Here is a 26,665-nt window from a genome sequence, read left to right on the forward strand (position 1 = left end):
AAAGCTGGAGGAAGGTTGTCTGGGGGGCCAAGGCTCAGTGACTGGCTGGGCATGTGCCAGCTGGTGGTGAGCAATTGTTTTCATTTGCACCACTTTTGTGGTTTTGTTTCTCTTTGCTATTTTCCTTTTCATTACAATATTATTATTGTTATTGGTTTAAAAATTAATAGGTTAATTAGTTGGAAAAAAATTAATAAACTGTTCTTCTCTCAACCCATGTGTTTTCTTATTTTTACCTTTCCAGTTGCATTCATCCCATCCTGATGAGGGTGGAGAGTAAGCAAGAGGCTGTGCAGTGCTTTGTTGCTGGCTAGGGTTAAGCCATGACAAGCTGCATATGAAAGCTGTACCTTTGCCCTATGACTGTACATAGTACCATTCCTACACAGATTTGTTAGTCTGTTCATGCTCTTTTAATATGGAATGTACTGAAGGAACATGCTGCTAACAGAAAAAAATCCTACCTGCCACCACTGCTCACTCTCTTCACCCAGTTCAAGTGAGGAATGATTTGCTGGCCTAGCAGCTGCAGCCTCTTCCTAAAGGGCTTCCTTCCTAGAAACCTCTACTTTGTCTCCTGTCAAATATGTGTCATCTTTATTGAGGCTAATTGTCTTCATTAAGTAAATGCTGCCTTCATTACACACATGGAAAACAAAGACTTTTCAATATTTTACACTAAATAGCTGTTAGTGCTACAAATTATAATTATTGTTAGCACCCAGCATCTGTTGTATTAGAGACACTGGTGATGATCAAACATTTCATTAGCAACAAATTAGTCACACAGATCACTCATACTGTTTACATACTTATTCTTACCCTTTTGCATGCTTAGATCAAGACTGCAAACAGCCTATCTCATCAACAGCTACAGAAAAAAAATGCTTTTTCCAGCAGTTGGCAAGTTTTATCTGCACTATGTGTTAAAACAGAATTGAATGAATGGATTTCCAGACATGTTCAAAGATTTCTCACTTTTTGGGGGGACCTGCAAACATGACTTTCATCTGGCAGAGATCAGAAGATGTTAACACGATTTTTAGACATAACAATTTGACTAGTCAAATATACATGTACTCTGGTAGTTCTGATGCACATGCTGTATTTGGACAGTAATGGGGTCAAGTTTGGTTGCATTTCTCTGTCTAGAGCATCTGTAAATCTGTTACATGTTGGTCTGTAACTGGTCTCTGGGAACAGCCTAAGCTCTTCTAAACTTACTGTGTTTTGGAAGTACAGTAAGAATCTTGACAGTTCCATAACAGGATTGTTGATTTACAACTCAGAGCTTTTCTTTTTTCACTAGTTTTTTTTAGTATATATTTTCATAGCTTTGTATTCACTTAGAATTAAAATTTGTTAGAAATAATGCCTCCAGATTTACAGCACTGTTTTAACATTAATACTTCCTGCAAAGCTTTTCAGTTCAGCAGTGTTCCAATGGCTGCCCTGAACCACATGCTCTGAACTAGATCCTCAGCATATTCAGCTGCCAGGACTTCTGCATCTGTCTAAATGCATTCATTACATGACCATACTAAATTCTAGTCTACAATACAAAATTTTATCTGTACAACTCATTTTATGTTGCTAGTGAATTTCAAGTTAAAAAGCCTTCAGTACCTGCATACATGCTAAGCCATCTCTTCTCCTGGAAAAACTAATGTATAGCTTTTGTTCCTGGTATACATCTGCACTCCTTGAATACTTCCTGCTATTCTCATTACTGAAACTCAAATGATGGTAAAAAAGAAATAAAAAGAGAGAGTTGACAAATATAAGAGAGTGCTTTTGTATGAAGACAGACAAAGTCAATTATGACTCTGTTGCTTGAAAAGCCACAACTGAATACCAATATGATACAATCTATACAAGTATGAAAGAAGGTGAGTATTCTAGAGTACATGAATATAAAATGTCAGAGGACTTATACTACGGGTCAGTCTGCTTGATGATATCAATCAAAACTCACTGCCTTAAAATTATATTTTTTGCCCTGGTGTGCTCTGCACTCAATAAGAATGACAACAATTACTATAAGGAAATATCTACTATAGTAGATATTTTGTTCTCTGGGTAGGAGATATCACTAATAGGTGCAATTTTAAATAAATATTTTAAACAGTTTTTAAAAATCACTGTTCCTATATATTGACTCAGTGCCGTTGTTATTCATACACTGTGCAAGCAAAGTTGTAATTACTTGCCTTCTTAAATCAGATTGCAGTAAGTGTGTCAAATGTATCACTTAGTTACTGAATATTTAAGCTATGAAGATATTTATGCTATATAAATCCTGCCCTCTGGTGTATCTACATGATAATGCATAAAGATAGTAATGATAGTACTTTATACTGGGTGCCCTTGTAATAGAAGGTGGAAGCTAAAGACCAAGATATTAAAAGACTAAGAAACAATATTTTGAGGAGGGAGGATATGTCCTGAAGAACTGGTTTTACTCCTTAGTTCCTATCTGATACTGAGATTCTAAATACCCATTTCACATATTCCTCTCTTTTAGATATCTAGATTAAGAGCACCAGTACATCACATGGATCTTCTGAGTACTGCAAAGTTAATGAAAGCTAAAAGTGAATGTATTGGCAAAGTAGTATGAACTGCTGAAGTAAGTAGGGTTCTAGGTTGTCAGAGAAGTGAAATTACAGTCTTCTTGTGTCACTTATGTAGCACTGGCCTGAGAAGTGTTTTGCACTAGTAATAAGGTAAATTATTACTTATATTTGTAAAGAAAACAGAGCATGGATCAAAATGGTAACTGTTTACAACAGATTCACTTTATTTCCTGGCAGTCCCATTTCTGACATTCCATAGTTTCTGTTTGGACCAGGCTCACTTTGTTTTCCTGAAAAAAAACCAAAACATATACCCCCCAGTGCCCAAAAAAGAAAAAAAAAGAAAAAAACCCAAAACAAACAAACAACAACAACAACAACAACAACAACAAAAAAAAAAAACAAAAAAAAAAAAAAAAAAAAAAAACCCAAACCAAACCAAAAACCACAAAAACCACAACACAAAAAAACATCCAAAATTCCAATTTAGAATTATTTGTTTAAATGTTTTACTTCACTTACAGCTTAAAGCAAAGATGCCCAAATGTGTAGCTATCGCAGCACCCGTTGTATAGCCATTTTGTGGCTACAAAAAAACTGTCAATTTGAATAAGGGCTTTGGTCAGGCTCAGCAACATGGAATATTGTCAAAAAACAGTATATTTCATTTTCAAATTCTTTAAACAACCCTTTCTAAATCCTTTATGTCTCTGCTTATCATAACATATGATAGAGCTCACGTGGAATTCTCTCTCTAAGAGCCTGCAGTGATCAAAACTGAAGAGTTATCTTCTATTTCATGAGTTTTCCTAGAAAAATACGAGCTCTAATATATAAAAAGCCTTGTCCTCCGTCACATATATCCCCCGTTCTATCCTTCTAAAATCAGGATTTTTTTTCATGGGTTACCTTTGGATTTTGAACACTCAAACTTTGCGATCCCTTTCATCTAGGTATTCTTTCAGGAGCCTGGATACCCTAAAAATATTAGACAGGACATTAATTTCTAAACCTCCACAGATCAGTTTTTCAATTAATAAAATGCAGTAGTTATCTTCAAAAGAAAACAAATGTACCTGTGAAATTCTTGCTATATTTATTTCAATTTCCCTTGCTCACATTTCTATGCATCCCACTGAATAACAAGTACAGCAACCACCAGTAACATTAATGGAGTAAGTGAAGCTGAGAGTTTTTTCACTCTTATCCAAGCCTGTGCAGTTGACTAAGGCCATTCTGCCATCAAAAGAAGAGTCACCTTCCTTACTAAAAAGGCTTTCTGTTTTGAATGCCTCAATTAATGAATGACAAAGTTGAAGGACCTGGTGGGCCAACTGGACTTACTGGATCCTCTGAACCTTTTTCACGCTGAAAATATATGGCATTTGAATACAGTAACTTGCATTATGTTTTTAACATGAAATTGTATAAAATTAAGTGATAATTCCAACATATACAAAGAACAAAAGTATGATCTGTGCAAACAAAAGAATTTTCACTAGAATACTAAAGCCTGGAAGAAACAGTCTTGCAAATTGTGCCTACAAATTCGGCATCACACTGCTGAATTTGTGAATCTTATTTGGAATCTTTATAAAGAGACATACATTTCACATAGACTGAGGGGTCTGAACTCCAACTTCAAACTCCCAATGTAATGAATACTTTCTTCTCTTACCAAAAATCAGATAAAACAATACTACCAGGTATGCATCGTGGCATGGAGAAGTACAACATTATATTTGAAACAATCTGCTAGGCTCCATCAAGATTCTGCAAGTTTAAGTCATCATAACCCAAACCAGTAGTTATGTTAAAAATAGCAATGACAGAATATATAGTTTTGCTGTGAATAGCAGGAGTAGACTTAGACAACTAAAGTAATAATTGACATGTCTTTAAACCCAGTGTTGACACTGCATTGCAATATACAAAACTCCAGCAGTACTTACGTGTTTCTGTATTCCTGAAACAATTTAGCTATTTTGGCCAGACATGACACAAACACAAAAAATCTCAAATATTAACATAAACTAAGCAAAAAGCCAGCCTTCCAGGAATCAAATATGAAAAAGCATAACAAAGTTGTAGGGAAAAAATAGCTTCCAGTTCATATAAAAAAAAATATTAACTAACTTTGGTATACTTTGATCTCTTATGAATTTTAATGTATCTTTAAAGAAGAAAATAAGTTCAAAATGGAACTTTCAAAGTCTCACATGATTACAAAGTCTCCGCATGATTAAAAATTTTTAAAGAACTCAGAGATTTGTACATAGAGCAAACTTGGAATACTTTGCAGTCAGAGAAAAGAAAAAAAATGTATAAATCACCTGTGAAGAGAAATTGCTGAAAATAGTTTGAGATACAATGGCATGAAAGTAATTGTTACATATAAATTCACATTAGAAATAAGCAGATCTTACAAGGAATATAACAGGGACTGATCACAAGTCCATGCAATGACTGAGAGGCCAAAAAATGTAGGATTAAAATGAGACTTGATGAAAGTCAAGCTGAATTAGATCCTTAATGATTTGGGGGTTTAAATGTGTAAGTTTATTTAACTATATCAATTACAAGAAACAATGAAATATAAAAATCACTTGTTATGCAATGGTGATGAAGAGATTAATAATCACCTAGGTACAACATCAAAACTAAACAAATATTCTGTATTATTTACAAATAAAGATGCTGCTATTGAACAAAGATGCAAATGTGGAGACAGCTAGATGCAAACTAAAAGAGTAAATCAGGGCATAGAAAACAGAAGCAAAGATCCAAGAGTTTAAACGGTTCAGAAACATTAGAGGAATTCACAACCTCACTAATGAAATACTGGTGCAGTATTTATTCTGAGATCAACATAAGAAACATAATTTCTGCATGTGGTACAATGATCAAATATAAGTCATCTATGTCCCAGAAGTTCATGTAACAGATCTAGGAACTGTGATCCAGTGGTCCCTCGGGTGGTAACATTTTTTTGCATTCTGAAACACCAAACAACTCTTTAACTTACTTTGTACCTGTCATTGTAGTAACAGCATCTATTGCTTCAAAATACCACCTCTCATTTTTAATGTCTCTGAATCTCTCTTGTGCCAAAGACACAGGCAACAGCTCTTCTGCAGCTTGTGCATTGGGTAGTAGTTTATTCGGACCATCATTAGGACTCAAGAAATGAGCAAGATGTCAGATAGTTCAGCTGCTGATTCCCTAGTACCTGAAAAACTTACCCTTAGAATCAAAGTTAGATTATGTGATTATTGCAAGTATTACCTACATTTATAAACTGAACTCCCATACTTTCCCATGGAAAAATGTTAGGAATACACAAACTGAATTTCATCTCTGTTATAAAAAGAACCAGCAGTGATTCTTGGAAATCTTGGTGATTCTTGGAAACAGAGGTGAAAAAGTCACTATGTTCCACTTCAACAGCAGCAGAGGAAATGAAACGATGAAACATATAAGCATGAAAATCCAGCCTGCCAATTTTGCCTTTGATATATGATAGACTATTTAATCTGAATTACCTTTGTATTTTTCCACATACTTTGGTCTATTTTATCAAAACAACTGCTGAGCTCTTAAAGATTTCTGTTATTAAGGAAAAAAAAAAAAGCTGGTTTTATGAAGAAAAGTGCTTTTTAAATTGAAGGAATAGTATAACAAAATCTAAACCAATTAATTGTTGCAGCCCTAAATGACATTTGTGGCTTAAATTAATAAACCCTATGAAAATTTAACACATAAAATGCAGTTTGTAATAAATTCTCCACTATGCTTAGAGACAAGAAAAAAGACAACAGACATGAACACAAATGATGTTCAAAGCCACTCCATACACATTTCTAAACTAAAGGCTCTGAATACACGCAGATTATTGAAAAAATGAATGAAAAATGATTTTTTGTACATTTTCTTAAAATGTTTTGCTAAGTTATGAAAACATTAGAGAGGCCTTTAAAAATTCTATGCTGTAATTCAAAAAAGAAAGTAGGAAAATATTTAATAAGGAAGCCAAAGTATATGCATTTCCTTTATTTTATAAAAAAGGAAGTAAGAAAAGCAGCTTAAGTAAGAAGCTAATGTCCTGACTCTAACAGTGCTGAAGAAAACTTTAAAAATGTGATGTTTAAATATTTCCAGGCCAAATACCACTGTTTCTATATGAAGGAAGTTATTCTGAGAGAATCTGAAATAGCTGAATTAGTACTTCAGTTTATAACTTTTATTACAGCCAATTTTAAAGAGCATTGAAAACAAAAGGGAAAAGGTTACAGTTCACATCTCCATGGCTTGCAGAAAAACAGGTTGCAAAATCCTAATCACATAGGAGTGAGGAAATACATTTTTTTTCCCCAGGTAATTTATATGTAAGAAAACTTTATCATTGTGTCATCAAATAACAGGAAAAGTTGCCCAGAGATGGTACGTAGTCCCCAGCCCCTGTGCTTTGGCTGTTTGGAGGTCCCCAGAAAGAGGGGGTAGAGTTAGACTGGATATGAGGGAGGAATTCTTTGCTGCGAGGGTGGTGAGGCAGTGGCACAGGTTGCCCAGAGAAGCTGGGATGTCCCATCCCAGGAAGTGTTCAAGGCCAGGCTGGATGGGGCTCTGAGCAATGTGGTACACTGGGAGGAGTCCTTGGCAAGGGCATTGGAACTGATACCTTAGAATGTCAGCTTTTATCTACTTCATATATTTGTAATCCTGCGATTCTTTAGTGTATAACTCTGAACTCCATATAGGCTGTGAGCTATAAGAAATGTAAACAAAAGTGAGGTGGAGGGGAGCAAACTCAGGTAACGACTTCATTACCTGAAGGTGTAATTGGAAGATTAAACCCCAATATGCAAAGGGATCAAACTTATCAAAGTATGAAAATAGCTGACCCGTGGTCCATTTTTGGGTGTAGCTCCTGGGGGAGCTTTGCCTGCCCTAAACGCACCTGGAAGCCCTTCAACAAATATAACTGCTTTTTATTCTCTTAATTTTGTCTAGCCTCTTTTTTAAGGCAGTCCCAAAAAGGATGAGACTCAGATGCTCTTTGCGGTCACAGAATGCTTCAGGCTGGAGGGGGCCGCAGTGGTCCAATCCCCCTGCTCCAGCAGGGCCACCCTGGAGCCCATTGCCAAAAGTGCGTCCCGAGGGCTCCCGGCTCTTTGCAGGCCGGAGCTGCCCCCGCTCCCGGCCGGGCCCGGCCCGCTCCGCTCGGGGCCGCTGAGGGAGGAGCGCGGCCCGCCACCGGAAGCGCGCGCGGCCCTGCCCGGCGGAAGCGCCCCGCGCGGGCGGCGCTTCCGCTTCCCCGGCGCGCCGGAAGCGCCGCCGCCGCCGCCGCCGGAAGCTCTCGTGCGCTTCCCGTTCCCCTGCGCGGGCGGCGGCGCCGCTGGCGGCGGCCGGGCTGGAGCCTCCGGCGGGCTGGGTGAGCGGCTGCTGCGCCCGGGAACGGACGGACGGAGGGAGGGAGGGAGGTTGGGTGGTTGGGAGGTTGGGTGGTTGGGTGGTTGGGTGGTTGGGTGGCGGTCTCCCGGCTCCGGTCCGCTCTTGCGGCCGCCTCCGCGCTCCGCGTCTCCTGGCGGGAACGGGCTGCGGCCGGGGGCCCTGCGCCCCCTCCGAGGCGGCCGGGGGGGAGTGACCTGCAGGCACACAGAGGCGGTCCGGGTGTAATAAATAATGCTGCTGTTTCATACTTCCCGATTTTACCTGTCCTTTTCCACAATAATAGCAGGCGTGTGCAGGATCTGTGCGGTCTGTTTGCATATAGGTACGTGTAGTGATTTGGGGCATGCAGCTACCGAACGTGTAAAGGGAGTTTTGACAGTAATGTCCGTATTTGAATGTTGCTGGCCCAGATACGAACGGAGACAGGATAGCATTGGGGCAGTTGGTGGGATTGGGAGCTGTACAATAAGATGACAATTTGAATTTCTGTTGAAATTTTCCAAAAGAGGAAGCCTTTCTAGCCTGTGGAGTGGGCTTTACACAAAACTGACTCACTCTAATTTTTGTCATTAATGCTTTTTAATTAGGCAGGGAAATTCTCTTTAGATGTTTGAGGGAGTGGCTCTTTCCTAGAGTGTGCCATACGTGGCACACCCATGTATCCTGCCACAGCGCATCTCGGGTAATGTCTTCTTGCTTAATACTGGTGTGGAGTTTGTAAACACAGCAAATCCTGTTGTCATCAGTTTGTACGTGGCTGTGTTGGCTCTGTCTCAGTACATACATACCAGTAAAAACAACAAGTGTTGTGAGGAGAATGCTTAATGATTTGGCCTGAAATGTGTTATGAGATAAACTCTTGGGCTAAAAATAATTTCGTTTTCTTTGTTTAATGATGATTTCAGATAAAAAACTTGGGTTTTGATAATGTTCCTACAAATTATTTTCTCAACAGTTTCCATATGCATGGATGTCACCTGAATCTTCTTAGCAGAGCTTAAATTGTGTGTCAACTTACCCTAGCCATGAGTGGCTCCAAACCTGATATCCTGTGGGCCCCACACCATGTTGACAGATTTGTTGTGTGCGATTCAGAGCTGAGCCTTTATCATATTGACTCTGCTGTAAGTTCAGAGCTCAAGGCAGGGTCATTGCGGCTGTCAGAGGAAACTACGGCTACACTACTGTCAATAAATTCGGATACACCGTACATGAAATGTGTGGCTTGGTATCCCAAGTATGATCCTGAATGTCTGCTTGCTGTTGGACAGGCCAATGGCAGAGTGGTACTTACCAGCCTCGGGCAAGATCACAACTCAAAATCTAAAGATTTGATAGGCAAAGAGTTTGTTCCCAAACACGCTCGGCAATGCAATACCCTGGCGTGGAACCCACTGGATAGCAACTGGCTTGCTGCTGGGTTAGATAAACATCGGGCTGACTTTTCCGTACTGATCTGGGATATCAGCAGCAAATATGCCCCAGAGACTGCAGTCGCTACAGAGAAAGTGAGGCTTTCAGCAGGAGATGCGGAAGCAGGCCTGGTAGTTACAAAACCACTATATGAATTAGGACAGAATGATGCTTGTCTCTCTCTCTGTTGGCTTCCACGGGATCAGAAACTGCTACTAGCTGGAATGCATCGAAATCTGGCTATCTTTGATCTCAGGAACACAAGCCAAAAAATATTTGTAAACACCAAGGCTGTCCAGGGAGTGACTGTTGATCCCTATTTCCATGATCGTGTTGCTTCCTTCTATGAAGGTCAGGTTGCCATATGGGATTTAAGAAAGTTTGAAAAGCCTGTTTTGACCCTGACAGAGCAACCAAAACCCTTAACAAAAGTTGCATGGTGTCCAACAAGGACTGGACTATTAGCTACTTTAACAAGGGATAGTAACATCATTAGGCTGTATGACATGCAGCATACTCCCACCCCTATTGGAGATGAAACGGAGCCAACAATAATTGAGAGAAGTGTCCAACCATGTGAAAATTACATTGCTTCATTTGCCTGGCATCCCACAAGTCAAAATCGAATGGTAGTAGTGACTCCCAACAGGACTATGTCCGACTTCACAGTTTTTGAAAGGATTTCTCTTGCATGGAGCCCAGTTACATCCTTAATGTGGGCTTGTGGACGACATTTGTATGAGTGTACAGAAGAAGGAAAGGCTAATTCCTTGGAAAAAGACATAGCAACCAAAATGCGCCTCAGAGCTCTGTCAAGGTATGGTCTTGATACTGAACAAGTTTGGAGAAATCACCTCCTAGCTGGAAATGAAGATCCTCAGCTGAAATCGCTTTGGTACACTCTGCATTATATCCTTTATTTTATTGTAGTTTTTGTCCTAAGGAAGTAATATACCTTTATATGTAAAACACTTACATAAAATGCATTAAAATCTTTAAATACAATGCAACATCCTGTAAATACTTTGTATATGTTAACAGGATGTGACTTAAAATTTTTTAAAACATTTTTTGGGAAAAATTAAGCTTCCTATACATGAAAATACTTATGAAGCAGTATACTGAAGATATGGATCAAAAACTTACAGGAAACAAAGGTCCCTTAGTTTACACTGGCATTAAATCAATTGTGAAGTCATCTTTGGGTAAGAATGTTCCAACTTTGCTAAGTATTGTTGTAGTATGTTTGCAGAGTGATACATTCATGAGTGTGTCTTTGGCAGTTGTTCAAAGAGACTATTGAAAAATATAAAACTAAAGTATTTATGTTTGTGTTTTAAAAATGTAAGTTAACAGTAATTTCCAGAGTTGTCAGTGTTCTTGGAAAGTCAGTAATTGTAGACACATAGTATCCTCAGAAGTAAATCTTTGAACTGTTTCAAACATTTGAGTTTTGACTATGGCACTAAGAATTCTGCTGCCTGCATAATATTATACTTTTTTGCATAATATTACATTCCTTGCAGAATATTATATTTTTCAAAGCTTCACATCAGGCTGTGGTTCTAGAAAGGTGACTTTGCTGTTGTCACTGCTATTGTATTAAGTACTTTTGTATGACTATGTTTAAATAAGCTGACCTGTTCTGAAGTGGTGATCAACCCTGGTTTATCACATTCTGCCTCTCATGCTCACTGAAATCTTTCTTAGTATAATTTATTATTTAAATATTTTCTCTCTTCAATATATGTCTTCAGTGGTGGGAAAGCTTCTAACACATTGATGCTGGCTGAGAGCTGGTAGAGCAGGTGCTTGACAGTGTATTATGTATTTTCAATTTGAACATACTGAGAACTCCTGTCAAATGTAACAAGTGGTAGAAGAAAGAAAAAAGACTGAGAAATATATGTCAAGCTTAGGTGCATAATTTTTAGTAGATCAAAATAATTTTGTGCATGCTGCTCCTTCCCATGGAGTTGTAAGCAATGTTAAAGTACTAAAATGAGATACTCAGCTTTTGTACCCTGCCTTATGATTGAAATCAAAGCGTTGTGTTGTGATTGCAATTGAAACTGTGATTTAAGCATAATTTAACTTATTTCCCATTTCTAGGAACAACAGAGAACCTCAGGCACAGCAGAAGTGGATCTGATAGACAGGCAGATATTATTCAATATCTGAGTGAGGAGAGATCTTTGGCTTTGCAGCTCTGTGGGTGGATAAAGAAGGGAACAGACTTAGATGTGGAACCTTTCCTAAATTCTTTGGAACAGGAGGGAGACTGGGAGCGAGCTGCTGCTGTAGCACTTTTCAACTTGGACATACGGCGAGCAATACAAATTCTGAATAAAGGGGCTTCCTCAGGAAAAGGTGTGTATTGTATTTTGTTTTTTATTTTGGCACTGTGTTAGTAGATTTTTTCCATTAACAGAATTATGGAAGATAGAATGGAAAAAGTATGGAAGAGATGTCTGTTGTGTTGTAAAATTGTTACTTGAAACACTTGTATTGGAGCTTGACAAATCCTGATATTTCACTCATCAGACTACCATATGCCATACTGTCTATTTAAAATAGATCATATGTTTCAGAATTTCCTTCCTGATAAAAGCTCCAGAAAGGCTTATGTTCAGAACTAGTGGGATTCTTTTTACTTTAATGGAACTGCTGGGGGAAAGAGTGTCTGTCTGTGCTTTCCACAAGGAGGGTTCAGACTGGAGACATGCTATTTTGAAATTCAAGAATAAATTTGAACTTTCTGACAGAATTAATATTTAGATTAAGTACTTTTCATGTTTTTAGGAAACTTCTTCGCTAGAAACTTTTGTATAAAATTGTCATCCTCCAGCTAGGTCTGTTAAACAATGGCTGGATATACAATCCTGTCTTTTCACTTCTTGTGGATATGAATTATGATAATGACAATCTTTTGTGATAGCTATTTCTAAATACCATAAGTAGTGTGATGTTGTTTAAAGAGGCTGTCATGCATGTAGATGCTAACTTACATGAACAAAGGCATTTAAAGCTACTGTACATAGTAGTGTATACACATTACTTAGGTAGTGTTAATTCTACTACATTTTATGTTGCATCCTGACAAAACATTGTGTTTCAAATGGATGCTTTCATTTACAGTTTTAACTGGAGGTTAAGTCCTTAACTTGAATGATATTGTTTCACTGATTGCTTTTCATAAATCAGGTGATCTGAACCTTAATGTAGTAGCAATGGCTCTGTCAGGCTACACAGATGAGAAGAACTCACTTTGGAGAGAAATGTGCAGTACTCTAAGGCTGCAGTTGAACAATCCCTACTTGTGTGCTATGTTTGCTTTCCTGACGAGTGAGTCTGGTTCATATGATGGTGTTTTGGTGAGTAAATTTCTGTATTAGATTAAAGTTTCTTTATGTAATAGGAGCCTATAGATACATGGACTTATGTAGGGGGAGTCCTATATGCTCCAAGAATTAATCAAATGAATACCTATTCTTTTATCCTGGTTCTGGCAAATAGAATATCTTTCTGCAGAAGAGACATCTCATATCAGTGAATGTTAGTGAATAAGTCATGCGTGAATGGCCAAAACAGAGATTATAGATAACACGTTTTTTAGAGGAATTTAATTTTTAGTATGAAGTTACTAAACCTTTACAAATACATTATCAAAATAATGTAAGCAGTGGGAAGAAACAGGAGAGAGATTAATAATGGAATTGCAAAAAGCAGACTAAATGCAGGGGAGTTTGCAGAACTTTCGTCAAGCTACATTTGCATTGAATTGTACTTTATTTTCTTTTTATTTACTTACTTGTTAAAATAATTTCACTTTGTTGAAACAGGAAATAGAGTAGTTCCAGGGCTTCTGAGAGTGATACAGAAATGCCATTTAAAGGGCAAACTAAATCTTTAATCATGAGATACTTTGAGCCTTTGGAGGAGGTAACGTACTTGATTCCTGTTAGAGAACAAAGAAATACTTGATTCAGTAGGAATTATTTAACCTAGGAAAGGACTCCTGTAATGCAGCAGAATAATTGGCCCAAAGCTGTTGAAAGAGAAGTTGTCATATTTTGATGTTCTTAGGGTAATGAAAAATAAAAATACTTAGAATCCCAGAGGAGAGAAACCTGAAATTTTCTTTTCCTGTCTTTGGGAGAGAGTATTATTGTTCTCTGGATGTTGAGTAGTACTTTCACACATTTTCTTATTGATAAACTGGCAACTCACACATGACAAGGCTCTGTTTGTTTTGGTTTAATTTTAATTTTTCCTTCAGTGAGACCTGTTAAAGTCTGCATGAAAGATTTTGCTAAGCACATGTTGTTTTGGCAACGTCAGTCACAATTTCTAATCTGAGAATATCTGAGGGAAAAGCATGGGCATAGCTAAGTGTGAGAATTGATATAGAGAAGTATTTTTTTTCTTCAGTGTCACATCTAGTAAAATGGTTAAAAAGCAAAAAGTAAATACTGATACACTGCTGGACCTCAAGTGTTAATATACTTCTGAAAGATTTGTTCTGGATGTTAGGCTAGTTATTAGGTAAATACAGTAAATGGAACTTGGTTTGTTTTTTTTCTGCCTGTGACTTCGTGGGACACCTGGCTATACATGCTGGAAGCACTAAGTCCTCTACAGGACTTGCAAAGTTTATTTTTGCAGAGTTTCATAAACCGTGTAGGATGTGTTGGACCAGGTTTTCCCGGTAGATTGTTCCTGAATCCGCAGTCTTCCTCTGATACCTGTGTCTGAGTACAGACAAGTAAGCTGATAGTTAGATGTCACATTTTCTTTGTACACAATCATTTTCATTGTATTAGTTAGAGAGTATTGCAAGTGTTTTGATTTTTACAATGTGTTGGAAAAATGAAAATTTATCTGATACTAGTAATTGCCATTTTTCTCTCTAAAGTATGAAAATAACGTAGCTGTACGAGACAGAGTGGCATTTGCTTGCAAGTTCCTCAGTGATGCTCAGGTAAGTTTGTGATTGCACATTTAAAAAAAACTTCTAAACTGGGCTTTATTCAGAGGCAAAAGAAACTCTGGGTAGAGGGGTGAATAGTGGAAATAATGAGTCATTGATTTTTTTTTTTCTTACCACAGTAGTATATAAGGTATAGTATAATCTGGTTTTTAGTTTGTACTTCCAGCTTAATTTTTGATTCAGTTTTTGCTTGGTTGATTTGGGGGCTTTATTGGTTTTGTGGTTTTGGAGGTTTTTGTGAGTATTCATCACATGGTAGTTCAAATGCAGTTGCATTAACTATACACCTGTTTCACTGGAAAGTATTTCTATTTCTTCACTATTTATTTCCAGGTGTTAATGTTCTCTCAAATTATGGTTTGGTTTTGCAGCAGAAATGTTCTATTTTAAATTCACCAAAGTATTCTAAGAATACATAACTGCTCTCCTTGCATTTTCTATCAGGAAGCTTGAAGTTTGTTTATAAACACTTGATTTCATGCAGTTTCATAGGATATAGTAATTTAACTTTTTCTGCATAACATCCAGCAAGCAATGCATTCTGTTAGCTGCAGATGCTGTTTTTACATATATTATATATTTCTTCGTATATATATATTTTATAGCTCAACAGGTTTATTGAAAAGCTGACAAATGAAATGAAAGAGGCTGGGAATTTGGAGGGAATACTGTTAACAGGGCTGACAAAAGATGGAGTTGACTTGATGGAAAGTTATGTTGACAGAACTGGAGATGTCCAGACGGCAAGCTATTGCATGCTACAGGTCAGTGTTTCACTCAAAAATAAATTTTATGGAGGAAAACTAAATGTAGTTTCTTTATCTTGTGAACCAAAAAGTATTTTCTGTATTAAATTGGGACAATTGATTGATTGTTTTTTTTTTCTTTTTTTTTGGGGGGGGTGTAATCTGAAACTCAGTGTTAACTGATAAGTGTGTCTTCACACTTACCAGTGTGAAGAGGTAGCTTGAGGAGACAGTAGGGGAAAGAGGCAAAAGAAAATTATAGCTGAACTGGGGATACCCATTTATCTCTTTATTGCTGGTGTGTTTCCTGACATTGTCATTATTTTTTTTGCTTTCAGGATTTTGGTAGAGAAGAAAAGTGAGGTTGTTTGTTTGTTTGTAGCTTTGGGTTTGTTTTTTTTTTTTTTTAATAACGGACTTATCTTGGCCCTTATAGTAGCCAATAGTAGCAGCTATTGCCAGCAGTGTATTTAACTGAATATGCAGTCATGACAGTGATACAGATTGTGTTACATACAGAATTTTCAAATCCTTCATCTCACAGACATGAGTTCTTAGAAGGATGTGGCACCACAAATATTTTCAACCAGAGAGAAACCGAAGAAAACATTTATCAAACTCACATTACAATTTAGCAGAAAATTAATCTTCTGCCCCATAAATTACACTATATTATTTCTTATATCTTGTAGTACACTTTGTAAAGCCTTTTGAAAAAGTGAGTAATATGTATTGTGTGTCTTTAATGTATGTCTGACATTTTCTCCTGCCTACTTTAGGGTTCTCCATCAGATGTACTTAAGGATGAAAGGGTTCAGTACTGGATTGAGAACTACAGGAATCTTTTAGATGCCTGGAGGTTTTGGCATAAACGTGCAGAATTTGATATTCATAGGAGTAAGCTAGATCCCAGCTCAAAGCCTTTAGCCCAGGTAAATATAAATCTCATATGAAATATGACCAGTCCAAAAAGGAACGTGGCATGGTACTTCTGTAAAAAAAATCTTGCTAGCCATATCTTGGTTTTTATAAGGATTTATGTGCAAAAGAAAGATTTCAACTTAGCCTGCCCTAAAAAAGGAGGTGTCACTTTTTTTTCCCCAAATAACAGGTCTTTAAGAATCTGTAAACTATCAACACTTTTCTTCTGGGGAAACTGGAAACTCATTTGATTTTTTTCTCTCACACGTAGAAAAATGAAATCAGAGATATATCACCCAGTGTCAGAGTGAGACTGATGCTGAAACCATGGAACTAGTTCAAATTGCTTTTGTTTTAATTGAAAAAAACTTCAAAGCTGTTTTGAAGCCCTTGAACATGAAACTAAAGTGAACAGCAGCAACTTTCATTATCAGTTCTGAACATATACTGACCTAAAAACTAACGCCCTGCCCAAATGCTATCTTCTTAACATCTGGTGGCAGTTTCAGCTAACATGGTCTTACCATGGCACATTTTATTCTCTCATGTCTGCAAAGTGTGTTCATTACAAGCTTTAGGGGCTGAGAGTTTCTGAGGAAAGCTGGTTTGAATTCTTTTATCAGTCACAGCTGTTTAAGCAGAGTTGTTCCAAGTGGGAGGGAGCTGAGTTTACTGCTCCTTCCTTATGTTGTTAACATAAATAGCCCTAAAGAATTTGAAATATGTGCTCCTTGGTATCAAGTCACAACTTGTGACATAAGGGATGTAGATAAATATTAGGATAATCCTTATGTTGGGGATTGTAGTGTGAGTCATCTTACTATAAGTAGGAAGAGACTAGACTTTATATAGTAAGTAGAATAAACCTAGTTTCTTCCATTACTGAAGACATAGCTTTTATTATCTTAAATAATATCTTTCAAAGTTTTAGCAATTGTGCATATTTTTATGTGCTTTTGAAGTTAGTGAGCATCATTAAGGCCTACTTCTCAGGGCTGTGTGCCTCATCTCTAAACCAAGGTGTTAAGAGCTCCTTCACAAGTAGCCATAGCTTTCCAGGGCGCTCTCTAGAATATGTGATAAATAATTTTAATTAGCTTGAATGGATTCACTCACAGGTGTAGCAAAAGTAGAACCAAACCAAAAAATTAATGGGCATCTGTTCTCTTTAGGTGTTTGTGAGTTGCAATTTCTGTGGAAAATCAATCTCTTACAGCTGTTCAGCTATTCCTCATCAGGGGCGAGGTTTTAGCCAATATGGAGTCAGTGGTTCACCGACCAAGTCAAAAGTTACGAGCTGTCCTGGTTGCCGTAAGCCCCTTCCCCGCTGTGCACTTTGCTTGATAAATATGGGAACACCAGTTTCCAGCTGTCCAGGTATGACACAGTGGGTTTTAGTTATTCAGCTACAGTACTAGTTGGAGGCCAGATTAGCAGTTCCTATTGAAAGATCTTCTGTTGCACTTTTTTTTTCTATTTGTGCTTATACTGTAAATATTCATACTGATCATTTTGAAGGGAGAAGGACCATAATTGAGAACTTGTTTACATCCGATCTAATTTTGGGATGACACTTTTGTTTCAATTCTTAGTGGTCAGACAGTATGCATAGTTACTTGGTTCTCACAGTTTTCCATGAGATTGTCAGTCAAATTCTATGGTTAGACAGATATAAAGATCCAAGTATTGTGAAAATCAGTATTGTGAGCTTTACGACTGAAAGAAATGGGGAGTGTGTTTTCTTGAGATGAATTGTAGTCATGCTACACAAATCACTGAATGTAAATTAATTAATTTTTAGCTGGAAGAGGAAGAGAGGCGTGGTGTACTTTTTGTTACTAAGCATGAAAGAAAGCATGGGTCATGCTGTCACAGCTAAGAGGTATTACGACTGGAGTTGTTTGGTTATAAATGCCTTTGGCTCGGCATTATATAATGTCTAAGTGAAAAGGATTTCAACCATATTTTTAAGTCAGTCTTATTACAGACCCATGAGCAGCTGTACAGTTGTCATGTTTATTTACCTCTTCTCATTCTTTTGCTGATCTTTGTTATGACTTCTATATTGTACTTATTCCAGTTCATAACTTAGATTTTGTTGATTTTTTTTTTTTCTAAAGCAGAAGATTTCATGTGCAGCAGAACAGGCCCATAATTCACTGGACTATAAATCAGTCAATAAGGCATAAATCACCATTGAAGGAGATTCTGTCTGTACAACTTGTTTAATAGTCAAGTTTAGCATATCTAGAAGATGTGAAGCAACAGTTTAGCAGTCTAATTCTTATTTGGTATTCTTACAGCTCTTAATATTTTACTGACTTCTATTTTAAAATCGCAATGCTTTTTCACATAATGTTCTTTATTTCAAATTATTTTAATGGTGCTGCTGGAACTGAAATGTAAATGAAGTGTAATGATTTACAGCCATATTTGTGGGGGTGGGTTTGCCTCTGGACAGGAGGATCCAAGTCAGATGAAAAAGTGGATCTTAGCAAAGACAAGAAGTTAGCCCAGTTCAACAACTGGTTTACTTGGTGTCACAACTGTAGGCATGGTGGACATGCTGGACATATGCTGAGCTGGTTCAGGTAAGTTGATGTTAAAATTTTATTATTTCACATGTGTATTCTGCACTGATTAGAACATGTCTCCTTCATGTCTCCATCTATCATTATAAAATTTAAATAATAAAACTGAACTATGATACTGAGATTTTCTGAGATACTATACCTCTGCACATAGTTAAATGTATAATTGCAAAATTATTTTACCAGTTTTTTCTTTTTTTTTTTTTTGGCTGTTGCTATTTAGGGACCATACTGAGTGCCCAGTTTCTGCCTGCTCTTGTAAGTGTATGCAGCTGGATACAACAGGGAATCTCGTTCCAGCAGAGACTGTCCAGGCATAAATGTTGTTAGAAAATGTGTGGCTCTCTAATGGATGTCCATCACAGTCCAAGCAGATATTTTAGACAAAGGTAATTTCTGTCTTACTGTGAAAAAATAAATTGCTATCCAAGTAGTGAAATGATGTGTGTATGACTGTGCTTGGTAGAAACAGGTATTCCTGAAGTGAGCCTATAGGTACAGTGCATGGCCCTTATTCAGAGGACTGAAGAAAAGCACTTCTGGAATTATGGACTCTTTGAATTTGCTAAAATGTAAGGAAGACCTTTATTAAAAAAGTTTTCAGGATAATGCTGATCGGTCCCAAAGCTGAGTTTATATGCTGTGAAAGCAGACCTTCAAAATAAACATTGAAAAGAAGATGGCAAAGTTGTGCTGTGGATTTCTCTGTTCATTGTTTGATCACTGTCTTGTATGCAAATGTTTGTTTCCTTGTAAGTTTATTCAAAGTGCCACTGCTAACTGCCTTCTAAACATTTTTATTTTAAAGAAAAATACTTTTCTTTCTGTTCCCTGGTTTTGATAATAGTAAAGCAATGCCTTTACAATTGAAGTTCTTACTTAACTAGGCTATATATCTAGCTGATGCAGATTTTAATACTGAAGAGTTTGGGGGTTTTCTCTCCTAGCCATGACTGTATCCTAGAGAAGAGTTCCCTGAGAAGTCATGTGACAATTTCTGTGCAGAGTGCAGGTAAACTATAGGAGGTTGTATCTGATAAATTTTTAAGTTAGTACTGTGAAGATCTGAAATCTCAAAGACTGGAGACTTGTAAATATGTAAGTTTTAAACTACATGCAGTGTTTTGACTACAAAAATATTTGAAGACCTTGAGATAATCAACATTTCCCTGTACTTCTGAAATACACTGGGAAGTGTAGAATCAACCTGTATAAATCCTGCTTCTGGTCACTAGTGGACACCCATCTGCTCCCAGTTTTGAGTAATTAATCAAGAGTATGTCTAGATGTGTTACCAGCTGGAATTAAGATTGTTTATTAACTTGAGAAAACATCAATGATATTTTGCTAATACTGTGCTAGGAGCTAATTGCTATTGTTGTCCTTGACTCTGCAGGCAGCATTCACACAAATTAGGGAAAAAAACCAAACCTGTTTTAAGGTATGTGATAATAACATCAGTTTACTTGGTGTGTGTTTATTTACAGTATATGAGTTACTCAAAACTTATGTGCTATGAAATACTAAATGGAATGCTAGCAATAAACTGGTACTGTTTGCCAGGACTGTGAAAATTGGTGTTTCAAAGAGAATATATTGTAATATACCACTAGTTCTATGTGCTCTAGTGTAGTTTCAAGAAGATTAAATGTGGAAATGTACAAGATGTACATGTAATGTGGATGTACAAAATTACATTCAGGACTTTGGGTTATATTTTCTGAGTTAGCATTAATGTTGTAATACATCTGCTGCATTTATTTTGATCTAAAATTGGCAAAGAAAAATTTTGAAGTTAAAAATCTAAGAGGTACTTGATATTTCTAGGCATTGCAGAGCAGTTCCTTTTTTTTTCGTTTTAGAATATTTATTTCTCATTCCAGTATTTTTGCGCACTTCACATTGCTGTTGAAGTGCTCTTCAAAATGTTCTCCATTTATAAATGTAAACTGGGGCTTACTGTATGTTACCCTATTTATATAAATACAGGCAATAAAGGCTTTGGTTTATGTAAATGAGGATTGGTAAGTGTCAAGTGTTTGTTTTTTATTCTTGTGTAGTAACATTTAGTAAATTTCCCTGATAATTTCCATGTTGAGGTGAATGCAACTACCAACATACAGTGTCTCATTTTCTCATGTAAAGAAAATTCATTTATAAGGTTTTCACCTTATAAATAAACTGTGTGTGTCAAGTTCTATCACTAAGTTAAATTACATGCTCACTTTAATACTCGTATCTTTGCAGTGTTTTGGATTATGAACGTGTATGTTCTGGCACTATGGGTTTTGGTTGTTGCAATTAGTCATCAGCCTTTCAGGTTGGTAGTTACACTATTTGCAAAATTTACAAAGCAAAAGCTCTATGTTTTTTAATTACCAGGTTTTTTATTCCTTGTTTTCTGTCACTTTTGGGGTGATTTCTTGTTTTCTAACAAAAATACAGCTACACCCATTTTATTAGCTGCAGTTGTTTTTTTTTGTTTACTGTTGCCTGGTAAATCTCAGCTCAACTCTGCTGAAGGTGTCCTCGAATGCTAAAATGTTGTGATCCTGTGGCTCATGCTGATTACATTCCATTGTTGTAATTTTGTTAGATGCTCCAGCCTTGCAGCTCTTCCTTGATTAAGCACAAGCACTTCATCATCACACAAACAGGCTCCTTGCTCCTGAGCACATGAGTTGTGCACAAGTCCATGCCCAAGCCAGGACAGCAGAGCAGGCAAGCAGGGTCAGCCAAGAGCCCAGCAAAAAGGTACCAAGTCTCAGAAGTCAGTCCTGAATGTAGTGGGAGTAGTCCTGTTCCAAACAACATGAACTTCTAGAAGTCTGCACCACTTACAGCATTCACTTCCTATGCCTCTTCTCCTCTGCCAGGTTCCCACCATGCTCCAGCCTCCTGTCCTCCCAAAGAAGCCACTAGCTCCTCTTCATGCCTTCCATCACTGGCTTTGGTGACATCCCTCTCTGGTGCTTCTGATTCAGTTGCCCTCCGGTTTGGTCAGTGTCCCAGGAAGCCCCTACTTCCCATATTATTATCTATGAGGGCTGGCAGTTTCTCACCTTTCATTGTGTGTGTGGTGCCTGGGGCCCTGCCAACCATCAGGCCTAGCTGACTTGGTTGTCTTTCCCTTGGTATTTAAAACAGCTGGCAGTTTTCAACATGGTAATGTAGGAAACTATGCTGATAAATGCATATATGACCTGAGCACTACTCTAACACCAAGAATGTTTTACAGTTCCTTGCATTGCTGTGTGAGTTGCACAGCCATGTAGCCAGGGTAGGCCATTTATTCACACCGACTGATGGTCAGTAGAGAAGCAGACAAATTAAAAGCGTGTAAGGGAAACTTTTAGTTACGTACAGTTTGCCCAGCCACCTTTCACTGCTGCAGGACTGCATGAAAAGAAGAGTCTTGACCGACAAAGGAAAACCAGCATTTCCCACTTGGTGTGCTCAAACTTTCTCTCACAAGACCTCATACCCCAGGCTGGTCTCTGAAGTGCTAAAGCCATCTAGTGGCAGGCTGCTCCACTGGGCAGGGGTGGTCTGGGTAACTACACAACATATATGTACTCACACAAAATACCAATTTTCTAAAGCAGAATAGAACAAAATAGTTTTAAATGCTAGCAAAACATGCATGCAGTTATTAACAACGACATATGATTCTACTGAGCACTTAAATAGTGGTGATATAGCATGGTATTGTGCCACATGGACCTTTTGTTCTGTTTGCTGTACCAGACTGCTTCCTACTTCAGAAGACCTTTCCAGTCAGAGTAACTGTGTATCTGTAACAGAGTATCCGCCTTCTAGGTGGGGAGGGAGAAGAAAATAGATCTGTTAACTTGATCATCCCTCCAGTTTGTAGTGAGTTCAAAGTGCAAGTTTTTGAAACATATTCCTTGACTGGAAAAAGAAATGTCTATAAATAAGCACAAAGCTATCAGTCTTATTAAGGCACTAAACCTAAATACTAAACCTGAAACCTGTTAGTACAAAAGTTCAAAGAAAATGGCTTACAGTTTACTTAAAATACTTTATTAATTCCCAGAGAATATTTCCAAAGTTCAGTTTTACTTGAAATGTGTTACCTCAAGTGATGCAAAAATTTTGCTAAGTGTTGTAAAGCAGACTGGATAGTAACAAAATTGGGGACTATTGGAAGTTCCTATGGTTAGTCACCATGACAAGCTGGATGAATCCTGGTACTGCTGCTTAGACTCCAACCAAGAATGAAGGCTATGATGGGACTTTCGCTGTCCTTGAAGTCCCCAAACCTAATTCAACATCTTCCAAGTGTTTAGATCATGCAAAGGCAAGAACCTTGTACTCCACTTCGTTAAATTTAACTGTGTCAGGTCAAATAGAACAGGAGTCACCACATATCACTGAAAATAGCACTCTAATATTCAATGCTGACACAAATGGCTAAATGCAGTGAATCTTCTTTATTGGTGAAGATACCATTTTCAAGATGCAAAATACCCCTTCCATACAATAAATTTATATCAAAGCAAATTAAATCAAAAATCTTTATATTGAAACCCCACCAAATTTTTTCCATACAAGTTTGCTGTAACGTTATCCTAGAACCTCTACCAAGAAAAGGATGCTTACAAAATTTCAGTTTCTGACAAGTCTGTTCTTGCAAGAGAATACTCCTCTTAGATGCAAAAGGGTTAAATATATTCAGTGAGTGAGACATTGACATTTGTTCTCCTTGCTGAATAAATACATTTTCAAAGAAAATACTCTTCATAGGCAATACTCTTCTTCTACACTTAGCACATGTAACAGTGTCTTTTCAGTATATTTGTTGAAGATAAATGTAACTGTTGCCATGCTGTCGACTGTTGTGCCCTCTGAAACTCTAAAGACATGCTAAAAAAAATCAAGTGTTCCTCCCAGTACCAAACGGGAAGTATTCAGGGAATTCATGAATAATTTTTAGTGCTTCATTGTAGAGTTCCAGATCTGAAAAAGGGCAAAGAAAATGGTTATAATGCATAAGCTCAATTCCCCACAAGTCACTGACGACATCCAAGTACTGCTCATTTTAAAGCAGTACTGCTGAGTGATCCCAGTCTCCCTCAAACTCTCGTTTTCCCATGGCAGGAACACTCATTGCTTGTTTTCTGGGGGGTTGCTTTTAGGCCTGCTAGCTGCACAACCATACAAGGGCCAGGGCAAGGTGAGAACCACATGGTCAGGAGTGCCACAGCAATGGCTGGCTCCAGACTAGCTCCAGACTTCTAGACTGGCTCCAGCACTGAGTCACTCCTTACAGTTTAACCATAAATCACAATATTTAGTACAGAACTTCTTCCGTTACACTTTTCATTTCTACACCCTGTTCCTTATCTGGCAGCTTGAAGAAAGACCTTGTCTGTAAAAAAAGGTAACTAGGCCTTCCCTTCTTATTTACTGAAGACAAGTTCAGAAGTCAAAATAAATTTGCCATAATGTATATTCTTACTTACCAAATGAACTTTTATCTTCTCTGAACTGGACATATGATGCACACATGATGGTTGCCTGGTTTGTTACTCTTCCCACCACTTCAATAACTCCTGAAATCTCCTCATCCAGCTAGAAAACACACCAAAGATGAAATTAGTAACACTAGCTGTTCTCTTTACTGCACAGCTAGGAACTCTCCACAACTGATGGTTTGTTCATGATAGATTCTGTTCCACGTCAAACGATACAGTACTACTGGACAGCCTAGTCACTTTCCCCCCAAAAAACCCACAGAAACCTTGATCCACTTAGGGATTTACAGGTTTTGTAATAGCCAATTCAATACCAACAAAAAAAATATGAAGACGCATCCAAGTAAAGATTCATAAGTATCTAAAACTGCATTATTTAATCACTGAACAGAGACTAATCTAGGATGCAGAGAGAGAACAATTCTGATTTTAATGCACTTCATTCAAACCTGTGTCAATTATAGAACCCTGTAAGAGTTAAGGAGGTATCACACATTCCAGAGAGCAGTTCCAGTGTTCCACATTCAGAAGGTGTATCTGGAAATAATTTCTTAAGTAGGTGTTCAGAATACAAAGATACTGTCACTAATAAGCCTTTGGTTGAACAAAGGAAAAAAAAAAAAGGCTAAAAATTATATCTTATGCCAAATTATTACAGCATCAATGTTTTCTTTGTTTTTTAAGATACAAATTTTAACAGTGCAGTACTGTTTTGGTAATGCTCTTCGAATATCTAAGGCTTATTTTTTACTTACTCTAGTAAGTCTTCTTATAATAGAGGACCCCATAATTTTGGGATCCTCTGTTGAAATAGGGAACTAGACATGCACAAAGAGTGAAATACATTGAAAGGGAAAAAAGTTAGAAGGCATTTTTTGCTTAGCAAATCTATTCCCCACCGACACTGGATGAACTGGAGAGATGAACCTGGCCTCGTTTTTTTGCACACACCAGTTTCTTTCAAGGCAGTGGAACACAGACTGAAGTGCCCAGCAATACAGCTTTGTGTTTATGGAGTTCAATCATTTACACAGTTAGAGAAAATATTATAGAATCCTTGGTCAGACGCTAACATCTGAATTTTTAACAACCCAAGGCAGGAAACGTTTTCACAAACTCAAGGAAAAGGTAAGAGACATTTTGTTGCAGTTTGATGTCATCAATCTTTACATTTATAAGACAAAACTCTGCCAGAGTAAACTGCAATTTTCACCAACAAGGACAGACTCTTGTCTTGAAAGACTGAGAGAGTGCCATATGCAATTTTTTCCCATGGAAATGGCAAGGTTTCTCAGCATTTAACAACTCATTAATTATTAATTAAAATAATTATTTAATTACAACATTTCTTGGTGGACAAAACATACTTAGAATCAGAAGAGAATGCCAAAATATTATTACTTCACTGGTAGGTGATAACAAAAGAGGCAGTATTTTTGTTCAGTAGTTCTAATTATATCTTATACCCATTGCATTCATTGCTTGGGCTTTGTTTTAAGAAAGAATGTTTCAAGCTAATTATGGAGTTTACTGAAACGCTATGACAAGTGTTCTAAGAGGATGCAGCAATGTTAACTCAAAAAACTCTTGAAAACACCATATTCTTTTTGATTATAGAAGCGATAAGAAAATGGGAAGAAAGACTGTAATGAAAGGAAAGCTAATAAACGTAGTGGAATATATTACACTGTGAACAGCTAGTAGAGTAAGACAAAATAGACGGGGATGTGTCTCACAAAGAATGAGTTGTCTCTTAACACCAGCTGAAAATTGACCAAGACCAAGGCAGCTCATGGGTAAGAAGACTACAGGTCAACTGTAAGATGTAGGAAAGAGAGGCAATGAAATACAGGTGGAATAACTCAAAACCTCATGTACAGGTTTCACAGGACACAAAACCTCCGGAATCCACAAGAGGCGGCATCAAATATTTCCAAAGCATTCCTTAACTTACAGGCTCGCTCAGCTCCACAGTCGTATGCTTTCCGAGTCCATCCGCAAGCACGACAAGCTTCCCGCTAGGATGAATCTACAAAAGAACATTTAAGTCTAGAAAAAAGGCCTGTGCGCTCCAAAGGCACCCGGAAGCGCCACAGCTTTGGCCGCCTCAGCCAGTTCTTTCCCGCAAGTCCCGTCCGCCTCCCGCCCTGCTCCCAGGCCGCCTGGAGCTGCCGAGTGCCCCAGGGACGGCGCCAGCCTCTCCACACAGAGCTCCGGGGCAGCCCCAGCCCCGCTCGCAGAACCCGCCGAGCGCCCCGCGGACCTTCTCGACGCGCCCCACGAAGCAGACGGGCTGCCCGATGTGCTGCGCCAGCTGCCCCGTGGCGATGCGCGGCCGCGGCACCTCGTGGATGTCACCCATGGCCGGAGCCGCTTCCCGCCTTCCGCCGAGGGAGGGACGGCAGCCCGGCGAACGCGGCGGTCGGGGCGGGACTTCCCCTCCGCCCGAGGCGACCCGGAAGCGGAGGCTGGTGAGAGC

At 38.0% G+C, this 26,665-nt stretch overlaps 3 protein-coding genes and 1 long non-coding RNA gene across 10 annotated transcripts in view; 2 read left to right on the top strand and 2 right to left on the bottom strand.

The window, feature by feature from the left end:
- Positions 1–2,806: 2,806 nt before the first annotated feature.
- On the bottom strand, positions 2,807–7,834 carry LOC128795381 (uncharacterized). 2 transcript variants are annotated; one of them, XR_008433509.1, is made up of 4 exons: positions 7,534–7,834; positions 3,486–3,554; positions 3,099–3,173; positions 2,807–2,866 (listed from the first exon to the last, which is right to left on the bottom strand). It is a non-coding gene; the product is annotated as an uncharacterized LOC128795381 (long non-coding RNA). The 2 variants fall into 2 exon arrangements; XR_008433510.1 differs by lacking the exon at positions 7,534–7,834 and adding an exon at positions 6,119–6,185.
- Positions 7,835–7,922: 88 nt separating this feature from the next.
- On the top strand, positions 7,923–20,707 carry MIOS (meiosis regulator for oocyte development). Of its 6 annotated transcripts, XR_008433484.1 has the most exons (12): positions 7,923–8,007; positions 8,983–10,349; positions 10,547–10,645; positions 11,553–11,810; positions 12,645–12,814; positions 14,356–14,421; positions 15,036–15,194; positions 15,956–16,108; positions 17,270–17,474; positions 18,559–18,688; positions 18,912–19,077; positions 19,636–20,707. XR_008433484.1 is itself a non-coding variant. In XM_053956000.1 (11 exons), exons 2-11 carry the CDS (start codon positions 9,053–9,055, stop codon positions 19,006–19,008), a joined length of 2,634 nt encoding a protein of 877 aa, XP_053811975.1. In that variant the 5' UTR covers positions 7,923–8,007; positions 8,983–9,052; the 3' UTR covers positions 19,009–20,707. The 6 variants fall into 6 exon arrangements, 5 of the variants coding, with proteins under 5 accessions (XP_053811975.1, XP_053811995.1, XP_053812005.1 ...); XM_053956000.1 differs by having other exon boundaries at positions 18,912–20,707; XM_053956020.1 differs by lacking the exons at positions 18,912–19,077; positions 19,636–20,707 and having other exon boundaries at positions 18,218–18,651.
- Positions 20,708–22,710: 2,003 nt separating this feature from the next.
- RPA3 (replication protein A3) lies at positions 22,711–26,616 on the bottom strand. Its single transcript, XM_053934303.1, has 4 exons — positions 26,450–26,616; positions 26,141–26,215; positions 24,175–24,283; positions 22,711–23,668 (listed from the first exon to the last, which is right to left on the bottom strand). The coding sequence occupies exons 1-4, from the start codon at positions 26,546–26,548 to the stop codon at positions 23,586–23,588; spliced, it is 366 nt and encodes a 121-aa protein (XP_053790278.1). The 5' UTR covers positions 26,549–26,616; the 3' UTR covers positions 22,711–23,585.
- Positions 26,615–26,665, top strand: part of UMAD1 (UBAP1-MVB12-associated (UMA) domain containing 1) — a 79,543-nt gene continuing 79,492 nt past the window's right edge. The window contains exon 1 of the mRNA XM_053934280.1: positions 26,615–26,657. The gene's annotated coding sequence lies outside the window, so the exon portion shown is untranslated. The remainder of the gene's footprint in view (positions 26,658–26,665) is intronic.

Source organism: Vidua chalybeata, chromosome 1 (assembly GCF_026979565.1).
Source record: "Vidua chalybeata isolate OUT-0048 chromosome 1, bVidCha1 merged haplotype, whole genome shotgun sequence".
In the NCBI taxonomy this organism is placed as follows: Eukaryota; Metazoa; Chordata; class Aves; order Passeriformes; family Viduidae; genus Vidua; species Vidua chalybeata.